General features: G+C 56.6%; 2 protein-coding genes across 4 annotated transcripts; both read right to left on the bottom strand.

Annotated features, from left to right (window-relative positions):
- On the bottom strand, positions 1 to 1,924 carry LOC148396013 (muscarinic acetylcholine receptor M4-like). Its single transcript, XM_088379766.1, has 2 exons — positions 1,702 to 1,924; positions 1 to 1,636 (listed from the first exon to the last, which is right to left on the bottom strand). Exon 2 carries the CDS (start codon positions 1,631 to 1,633, stop codon positions 449 to 451), a length of 1,185 nt encoding a protein of 394 aa, XP_088235892.1. The 5' UTR covers positions 1,634 to 1,636; positions 1,702 to 1,924; the 3' UTR covers positions 1 to 448.
- A 183-nt stretch (positions 1,925 to 2,107) lies between these two features.
- Positions 2,108 to 9,581, bottom strand: ambra1b (autophagy and beclin 1 regulator 1b). Of its 3 annotated transcripts, none has more exons than XM_088379745.1 (19): positions 9,329 to 9,581; positions 8,221 to 8,402; positions 8,087 to 8,145; positions 7,818 to 8,001; positions 7,574 to 7,746; positions 7,434 to 7,503; positions 6,011 to 7,365; positions 5,859 to 5,945; positions 5,600 to 5,788; positions 5,450 to 5,530; positions 5,286 to 5,389; positions 5,105 to 5,215; positions 4,800 to 4,988; positions 4,557 to 4,711; positions 4,341 to 4,477; positions 4,055 to 4,159; positions 3,804 to 3,985; positions 3,620 to 3,724; positions 2,108 to 3,375 (listed from the first exon to the last, which is right to left on the bottom strand). In XM_088379745.1, the coding sequence occupies exons 1-19, from the start codon at positions 9,336 to 9,338 to the stop codon at positions 2,954 to 2,956; spliced, it is 3,900 nt and encodes a 1,299-aa protein (XP_088235871.1). In that variant the 5' UTR covers positions 9,339 to 9,581; the 3' UTR covers positions 2,108 to 2,953. The 3 variants fall into 3 exon arrangements, with proteins under 3 accessions (XP_088235871.1, XP_088235872.1, XP_088235870.1); XM_088379746.1 differs by having other exon boundaries at positions 4,341 to 4,480; positions 8,221 to 8,341; positions 9,329 to 9,580; XM_088379744.1 differs by having other exon boundaries at positions 4,341 to 4,480; positions 9,329 to 9,580.
- Positions 9,582 to 9,779: the final 198 nt, after the last annotated feature.

The raw sequence follows: 9,779 nt of genomic DNA on the forward strand, positions 1-9,779 counted from the left end.
AGATGTTATAACATTTAGTCACACCTCGTTATGGTTAACATTAATGAAAAGACCTTTCAGTATTTTTATTTTGTAAGCCATACCATTCTTTTAATTTGATGCTATTTTTCCAAACGTTCGCTCGCACCGCTCAAGGTGCCATAACTTAATAAACATAACTACTAATTATTTCATGGAAGTTGGTTGTGTTTGGACCAGCAGAAGCCTTGAAGGCCTTGACTGGGAGTCACTGATCAAATCAACTAAGAAAAAGTATGATGTCTCATAAAACAGACCTAACATGACGTCAAATGACCTAACCCTAACATGTATGAGGTCAAGTGACAGCATGAATGATGCTGTTTGTATGCTGTCATTTCCAGTTGCCATATTTGAAACGGTAGAAATCAATTTCTCGACGTTGACCCAGACGCCCCTCTTTTCATCACATGATGAAGCCCGTTGAAGTTCAGACGGGCGGGTCAGAACAGCGACATCGCAGTAGGCGGCGAAAGGTGCTCCTGAATGTGGGGCTGCACAGAGCATAGCAGGCGGGGTCCACAGCGCTGTTGACGTAAACCAGCCAGAGACCCGCCTGCCACAGGACGTCCGGGATACGTACGTGACAGAAAGCGGCCACCAGCGCCATGGCGTTGTGCGGCGCCCGGGTGAGGATAAAAGTGAGAAGGATGGTGAGTATGGTGCGCGTCACCCTTCTCTCCCTGACCGCGCCACGATGCCAGGTGGAGGCGGCCGAAGACAATGCCGCCGAGGCCGCCCGGTGCCGTCGGGACCGAGCCGAGTCGTCGCCCGCACTGTGAGACGGGTGCAGCGAGAGGGCGGTCCACTCCGACGGGTCTGCACTCGCACACGCCCCTCCGCTCCTTCCAAGTTTGAATATGCCGGAGGACGAGCGGTCGCCGGTAGCCTCGCCCCGCAGGGAAAAAGCAGATGTGCCGACCTGGTCCCCCGGCGGCCGGCGACGCGCGCTCAGACGCCGGCGGCTGGCGGCAGATACGTGGCTGTACAGGCCCACCATGGCGACACCGGGCAGGAAGAAGGCGGGCAGGGTGGTCCCGAGAGTGACTACGGGGCTAGCGAGCAACCGCGGGTAACATTCCACTTCGGGGACGAGGCGCTCGCCCCCGGCCCCCTGCCAGCACAGGATGGCCGGTGTCCATAGAGAGAAGGACAGCAGCCAGGTCAGAGCGATCATCAGGGCGGCCGTCTTGCCCGTGCGCCTCAGCGGGTAGCTGAGCGGCTGGATCAGGCAGAAGAAACGGTCCAAACTGATAAGCAGCAGGTTCAAGACGGCCGCGGCGCTCACGCTGTGGTCCACGACCAGCCAGAGGTCGCAGAGGGCGGCTCCCAGCGGCCAGGAGCCGCACGCCGCGTAAAGCGCGTACACGTTGACGGAGACCGCCCCCACCAGCAGGTCGGCGGTCGCCAGGCTCAGCAAGAAGTAGTTGTTGACGGTACGCAGGCGGCGGTTGACCTTAACGGAGAGGAGGACCAGCGAGTTCCCCAGCACGGTGACGGCGCTCAGCGCCACCGTCACGCCGGTGAGCAGCAGCAGCTGGGCAGCGGACTGACCGGAGGTGTTGAGCGTGAGGCGGGGCCAGCTGGAGGCGTTGCCGTCTGACCCGTTTGCCATTTTCTTTCAAAGCACACAAAACTGACGTCAATTGTACAAATAGAACTTTTGACTTAGTGTTGACTTACCCACGAAGGAGCACCGACGCCTCCAACAAGTCTTCAACTTGATGTCGCATGTGCTCGCATCACTTCAACAAGTGGCGTGTCGTCCCTCCTTCTTGCTCCTCCTCCTCCTCATCACATCTACCCTCATTATTTGTTTGCCAATGAAGACAGTCTGCCTGAAATCAGCGATTGCTTTTGATAAATGAGGCTAAGAAAATACATTAACACAGTCGTGTGGATTAAGTGTCATTTTATATCCATCCATCCATCCATCCATCCATCCATCCATCCATCCATCCATCCATCCATCCATCCATCCATCCATCCATCCTTCTCTCCAATCTAACTAACATAGCCATCACTCTCATGTCTTGCGAAGAAAACAAATGGTTTCAATTTGAAACTTTCAAACAAGAGGAAGAAGCCGTTGGAGTCTCCACGTTCTTTAATGACATCACATCTAAAAATCAGAGCAATGACTGGTGACAGCAGCGTTGTGGTGCCGGCAGCGAGAGCGCCACTGCGACCAGCGCCTTTAGTTCAGTGTTAACCAGTCAAGTAAAGCCAGGAGGACCTGGGCCAGGTCACCATCCAAACCCTAACAATCACAAGTCTCACTGCACTTCTCAAGGTTCATCACCCGCACACATTTGTGCAGGCATGCACACATACACCCACACACACTCGCTTAAAACAGGAAATGTAAACATGGTGCCTGTACAGTCGACAGGAAACATTTCAAGTTTTATTTTCAAGGAGTCTGAAGGGGGACAAGGGAGGAGCACGCGGCTTTCTGGTGGTGATGACGCGAGAGCGACTTTGGTCGTCGCTGTGACCAATCCCAAGCTCGACATTACCGACAATGGGAATGTTTTAACGCGTGATCCCAAGCAGTCCAAAGAAAATTTCCTTCCCGCAATAAATTAGGTGAGCGAGTGGCGGCCGAGTTGCGCGCATGCGGTCGTCGGGAGGAGCTTCAGTCGCGACGGATGACCGACAACAGCGTTTCAAGGTCACATAATACAAAAGTGCTAGCTAACCACCAGCTGGTAGAGGATGCCGCCGCTCCTCCGGGACGTGGCGCTTGAGCTAACGTGCGAGCGCGCTGGCGGATGGGCGGGCACGGGTTGCGCTCGAGCCCTTCCGCGCTCGAGCCCTTTTGTGGTGGGAATGTTGATGCTGCTTCCAAATGGGCGGGAAGTGCACACTGACGCCACTGAAGGTTTGAAGGGAAGCTGAGGGCAAACTTCGCTCAGATCGGGGCCAACCCTCACTACCTACCGTATGGGTCACCCTGGAAACTGCTGTGACGGGAGGGGGAGGGGGAGGAGGGGCCCGGCAGCGAGTCCTCTTCCGCGCTGCCACCATCAAAAACATCGTCAGCGCCTTCGGCAGAGCGAGGACCCCACGGGGGAGCAAGGCGCTCGGGGGGGTCGGAGGCCCGGCCGACGAGAGACGCCCCTGAGGCGGCGGCAACGGTGGTGGGCCCGACAGCGGTCCTGGCTGTCCTGGCGCCAGTCTGCGAGCCACGATGGATCCGATGGCTGACGATGATGTTGTTGCCGAATCCACCCATGGAAGCCATGGTGGTGCTCTGCTCGCGCTGCACCACAGCTGTCATCCCGCGCTCAGCGATCAGGCGGTGGATCCGAGCCAGAGCGTCTTCGCTGGAACCTCCGCCTTCCGAGACCTCGCCTGGAACGACCACGACATGTCACCAAGGCAAAGCAGCTTTTCAACTCAAAGCGCGTCAAGCTTTCAAAAACAGCACGTAAGGAAATTACAGAAATGACTGTAGATACATACATTGACATTTAAGCATCAACTGAAAACATTTAAAAATGTAGCTTTCTCAGATAAAAAAAAAGATTAGTCCGATGAATCAGTGGGATGAATGGTGGTGGGGTGGAAAACATTTTGGACTTGACGTGCGGCGTACCTGCGTTGGCCGGGACCTCCCCCAAGGCACGGCCACCATGACTCCCGTCCGAAGCTCCCGCGGTCTGGGACTCGAGGCCGTCGGCCGCTAGGGCGGCGGGTGGCGCTAAGCAAAGGAACGAGATGGAAAGCAGATCAGTGAAAAAGGTCAAAGCGCGAGGAAGGTGCACAGAAGACATCGGTACCGGCTCGGAGGCGAGCGGCGCCGGGCTCGGAAAGCTCCGTTTGGGTCTCGGCGTTTTGCAGCTGGACCACGGGCGTCTGCGTTCCTTGGGATGTCACAGAGGGGGCGGGGTTTCTGGGCTGAAGACCAATGGCGTTCATCAGGCCCATGTCTCGATCCAGCCTCCATCCCGAACGACTGGGCCTGAACACCCACGCGGCACGTTAGGATGACGCCGAGGTCCCCCGCGGACGAGGCGACAACAGTACTCACCCAGGTCGGTCGGAACCTCGCGTCCGGCCGCCACTGCCGTTGTTGACGGAAAATAAAGGTTCGGCACCGGACTCGGTGGCACTTTCGCCGTTGCTGCGGTAGAACCTGAACACGCACGCGTGTATTAATTGAGGTGTACGCAGGAAGGCGGGGGCTCAACCTCGTTAACATTAACGAAGCAAATTGAAGGTCTTGACCCAGCAGACTTCCTGCTGCCACTGACCATTAACATTAGCAAGATAATCACATCCAGTAAACAGGAAGCCATATCAACGGTAGCACTCACACAGGCCGGCAGATGACCAGGTCCCCCTTGTTGGTTCCGTACGCCAGACCCAGCCCGGGATCGGGAAGCCAGCGAGCCGAGTTGATGCTGACGTGACGCCGCTGGTCCGGCGCCATGGGGTAGACCACGTTGAAGACCTTCTGGAAGCCAAGAGTCCCTTCATTCATTTGGTTGAACGGCAACGATGATGACGAGATGACCGCAACATTCGCTCACCCTGATGGAGGTCTCTCCTCCGTGCGGCTGCTGCAAGCGAAATACTTGCGCCACCATGTGGTCAGTGGTGGGATGTAGCAGGATCCTGCGAGAGGCCAGCCCCACCATCACATAGCAGCCCAGCGGTGATAAGCTAACTGAAATAGCATTCAGACCTGGGGAGGGAGGGAGAAAATGAGGATGGGAGTCGCAAGTCGTGTGCGTGTGTGTGTTGAGATGAAGACAGCCACGCGTGTCTCCTACCAAATCTTTTGGTATAAAGCATCTCCCCGAGGTTGTGCGGCGCCAAGGAGTAGACTGCGAGGATTCCCTCATCGGGAAACCCGCGCTGACTGCTGGGAATGAAGACAGCCAGCAGCTGACCGTCCGCTGAGATATCGCAACTGGCGTCGTTGTAAATCTTACAGTTTGGCACCAGCACATTGGCGGAGGCTGCGCACAAAGAAAAAACAACTTCAGGTGGCGAACATCCCGCAGACTCCTAGTTCAGATGGCCGCGCTAGTCGTTTAGCTAACAGATGCTAACTCAGATCCCCATTGTTTGGTACCGTTGCTGATCTCGGGCAGGTCAAACTTGGTGAAGTCCCACCACTGCAGGCGGTACGTTGTGTTGGCGATGTTGCTTGCCACCGCAGACTGGCCGTCGCCGATGGACGCGCCTGACGGGGGGGGGGGGGGTTGAGTTTGCAGTGCTTGCAGTCAGGTTGAGTTTGAGGGACGCACGCTTACCGGCGAGCACCCTGTTGACGGACGAGTGCGTGGCCAAGCCCGGCTGGCCTCTCTCGTGGTGGAAGATTCCGGCGTAAGGCAGGTACTCGGGAAGATGGAAGCGCCTGCGGGCGGGACCGCAAAAATCATATATAAATATTCGACCGGACCTGACGCAAACTCACCTTGGCACGAAGCGACCCAACGACGGCGCTGACATCCTGGCGTTCCGGGGCGCCCTGTGCCGCGCTCGCTCGCTGTTATCACTGAAATGACAACATCGTTGTTAGCCCACGCCGACCGCAGACGCCCGCGGCCACGCGCAGCCAACTCACTCCAACTCGTCAAAGTCCACGTCGGGGTTTTCCACGGAGCCCGACACGCTTCCAGCCGGCCCGTCGGATGAAGATGAAGACATGGCCCGCAGGCGGTTCTGCTGGTAGCGAGGAGAGCGCTGACGGATACTGTCCCGTCTGGACAAATACTGGATCATTCTCTGGGCGTAGTACGCTGCGGGCGACAGCCTGGACAGCCGGCGGCGGCACGTCTGTTAGCACCCGCGGCTCATCGCTGGGGGGTGATCAACGGGCTTACCTGGCCGGGTCGGGATAGATGGGGTGGTCCCGAGATCCGGTCATGTCGTAGCGAGACAACGACATGAGAGAAGACTCTAGAAGTCTCCTGAGAGACAAAGAAAAAGGTGAGCGGAAAATATGACTCGCGGACTTTGAGTCGACCGAAGCTACCTTCGGAGGTAGTCCTCGTCCACGGGTGAGGGATCCACAGGCATTTCCTGGCTTAAGGCCTCTGAGGGGTCAGGGGCACGGGTAGCGGCCTGGCGGTACACCCTCTCCCACTGGGCCGTGTCCTGGTTGTACACCAAACCCACAGTCTGCTCGGCAGACGACGGCAGAGGGAAAGCTGCTGTTGGCGCCGTGGTGGGCAGTGGCCGTCGCTGGCTGTCCAGAGAACTCCTGGCGCTCGGGACAGAACCATCAGGCGAAGGAGAGGGCGAGGAGGACAAGGCAGAAGTGGGCTGCAAGGCGGATGAGGAAGAGGAGGAGGTGGTGGAGGAGGTCTGGTTGGTGCGCTCCCAACGTTGAGAATCGTGATTGAAGGTCAGCAGGTTGTGACAGGCGCGGCAGCGGTTCAGGTGCCCCCGAGAGCCCTCCGGCTCCGGGGCTTGGGGAGCGGAGGAAGGGGGAGGCGGCGGCGGAGGCTGGTAATGGATGATGGTGGGGGAGGAGGAGGAAGGGCCGGCTCTGTCCGAGTCCACGTTGTTATTGAGAAGCTCCTGGCTCGGTTCCTGGCCACCCGCCGGCGGAGGCTCCAGGTCCTGCATGCGCTCAAACTCCAGGAAATAGCGGCTCAGATTGCACTGCAACACGTTCCGAAAGGAGGCAGGGTTGCCGCGGGAGCCGTCCCAGAAGGGGTGGTGCCCGCTGCTGGTGCCCGAGCCGTCCCCTTGCTGGGGGAAGCCTCGCCCGTCGCTGGCCGAGGTGTACACCGGCGAGTGGGACGAGCCGTCCTGCTGACGCAACGCTGCCAGGAGGCCGAGCGAAGACGACGATGAGGTCCTGGGCGGCAGCACGTTGGCGCCGGCGCCGCCCTCCCTCATACTCAGTAAGCTGCGCGACCAGTCCGGTCCCGGTCTGGAGGTGGAGTTGGGATCGCCGTTGCCGCCGTAGTAGAGCGAGGTGAAGGCTGAGGGGCGTGGCTCCGTGCGGGCCGCCGAGGAGGCGACCGAAGAAGGCAAGGTCTGGGGGGCTTCCGACGACACGCCAGGCGGCCCGCGGTTGGCCGAGCAGTGACTGCACATGCACGCCATGCCCAGGAAGCGGGTGCATTCCAGGAAGGACACCCCGCGCTCTGTGGTGACAAAGTGGCCCAGGGGGGCGGCGGGTGATTCCGTGGTGTCGGCCAGGGGCCGTGCCTGTTCGCTGGGGCTCTGCGTGTTGGGAGAGCGGGACGACAGGATGTGCAGGAAGTTGTGCAGGATGGGTGTGCGGCGAACGGGTTGAGGCAAGAAGGAACGCTGGCGGAAGTGAGGGTGCGGCAGCTGCTCCACACTGTCCATGGGAACCTCGGAATCGTCCTCGCTCTAAAAAACACAAACACAAAAAACACACTGGGCTAGAGAGCGCGCCGCGGGAATCGAGCACGGCTCACCTGCTGATTGGACGACGGGTTCAAGATGGCCGTCAAAAGGTTGTGCCCCAGCGGGTCAAACCTCACCAACCTGAGGAACACGCCCAAACAATGTCAAATGACGAGGAGAAAGAGTTGAACGCCAGCTTGGCGAGACCCACCGCACTCGCTCGGCGTCGCTGCCAGTCTTGACAGCGGCGAAGGGTTCCGGTCGACTCCAGTCCCAAAAGTGCAACTCGTTGTTGGTGGCGATGAGGAGGAGCTGAGCGGTCGGGTGGAAGGCCAGCGAGGCGATGGCCACGTTACTGTCTGTGAACCAGCTCTCACTGCCGCCCTGTGCCGACAACCACGACGGTTATTCGCCGTCCGGATCCGCCGTCCGGATCCACCGCCTCGCCCACTCACGTGCAAGTCCCAGATGCGGACTTCGCCGTCAAGGCATCCGGAGGCCACTAGGCCAGGAATGGTGGGATGAAAGGTCACACACCAGGGGGTCCTACGGTGGCCCACCAGGGAATGGAGGCACTTCCCGGTCTTGACTTCCGTGATGTAAATGTTGTGGTTGACGTGCGTGGAGGCCATAAGGGTCCTTGAAGAGTGTCGCCGTGGAAACACAGACGAGATTAACAGCCACACAACACTAAAGCCACGCCCGCCTTCATTCGCATCCTCACCGGTCAGGGCTGAAGGCCAACAGGAAGGTGGATCTGGGGCTGTCAGGCAGCTCAACTTTCTGAACATAAACAGGAAAGTGGTAAGCCGTAGCGTCGCCATAAGAAAAGAAAATGGCAGCCGGCAGCGAGCTCACCTGGCTCTGCCACTTCATCCCGCACACCTTCTCCTCCACCAGCAAATGCAGGAGGCGCTGCGAGCTGCACGTCTGCCAACCGCGCTCCCGCCGCGACAGGAGGCGCACCGAGTTCCTGGGACTGGACGACATCACGCTGTTGGGAGGGGGGGCGGGGCGGGACCGGGGGGGATTGGCTGGTCCTAGTCAAGTCAAGTTAAGTTTATTTATATAGCCCTAAATCACAAGCAAGTCTCAAAGGGCCTCAAATATTGACAATTATTCTCAAACATCCCCTGACCTTAATCTCCCAGGAGGGCAAGGTAAAACTAAAAAAAAAACTACTGGGGGAAAAATGAGAAACCTTGAGAAGAGACCACAGATGGGAGGATCTCCCTTCCAGGATGACCAGGCTACAATGGATGCAGAGAGGGCACATAATATAAAACAATCCAAAGAAAAAGTGGATGTCCAATTCAAAGTGAAGAGCTGCAGGAGGTGCCCTCAATTGTTCTGGTTGCAGGTGCCGGCTGGCCGGCTCTGGGTTGTGGAGCTGCCAGGCTGCCGTTAGACAACTGACGACACATTCACACAGCAAATGTGGTTGATGATGGAACTAAGGTGCAATCTTGTGTGTGTATGCCAATTTCAGATTTCAATGACTTTATGCCACAAAACGACAAGCTTAACTTTTGACCAAAAAAAACATTCATATTTCATTTCCACAATGGATCGTGATTGTGTGTATACGCAAGTCCATGCATTCATGAGATGCATAGATAGATAGATAGATAGATAGATAGATAGATAGATAGATAGATAGATAGATAGATAGATAGATAGATAGAAACCGTGCCAGTCAAACAGACGACTGTGTGAGGTACTTCAACGCTACGTACGTCATGTGTCGAGGAAAGACGACTAAATGCTGCAGTTGGACACGAGAAAAAATGTACTGCAAATAGCTCGTCGGTCGAAAGCCGCTCGATGACATTATTTTTCTTCTTTTCCATTCAGTAACTCGCCGCAATCGTCAAATGCAATAAGCACACATTAAGTAGCGTTTACGTACGATTAGGTATGCAGCGATCAGGAAATTTGAAAATGATGTTTAAAAAGGAAGGCCTACCTTTCGCCATCTTAGGGGCTGCTCACATTAGCCACGGAGCTAGCTTGAGCCGAAACGAAAAAAAGGTATCCGTTGCTAAGAAAACTCAATCTTCACTCGTCTTGTAATCAATAACGACGTCCACTTGAACCAACGGACACCGCTGACATTTTGTGGATGCAAAGAAGCGACCTTTTCGAAGGCTTTGGTCCACAGTTAGCCAAGCTGCCCGACGCCGAAAGGCTCCTGCGTAGCCAACTAGCTAACGGCTAGCCGCACACTAGACAGGACAACCAACAGAGCGTCGAATACTACTCATCGATCAAACCGACGATCGGAATCCAACCTCCAGTGTCATTCACTAAAACACACATTTAGATCTTTCCACCTTTAATGCAATGAAATATTTGCGATCGACAGAAATAATTATTAAAGAAGACTAGCTGACAGCGCTTACGTATATTATAAAAGG

The sequence above is a fragment of the Syngnathus floridae genome, chromosome 6 (assembly GCF_059516105.1).
Source record: "Syngnathus floridae isolate MCC-2025c chromosome 6, RoL_Sflo_1.0, whole genome shotgun sequence".
Classification (NCBI taxonomy): Eukaryota; Metazoa; Chordata; class Actinopteri; order Syngnathiformes; family Syngnathidae; genus Syngnathus; species Syngnathus floridae.

Coding starts and splice junctions, on each gene's coding strand:
- LOC148396013 (XM_088379766.1), bottom strand. CDS start 1,633: ATGGCAAACGGGTCAGACGGCAACGCCTCCAGCTGGCCCCGCCTCACG.
- ambra1b (XM_088379744.1), bottom strand. Junction 8,146..8,220: donor GGATGAAGTGGCAGAGCCAG/GTGAGCTCGCTG, acceptor GTTTATGTTCAG/AAAGTTGAGCTGCCTGACAG. Junction 8,002..8,086: donor TTGGCCTTCAGCCCTGACCG/GTGAGGATGCGA, acceptor ACACTCTTCAAG/GACCCTTATGGCCTCCACGC.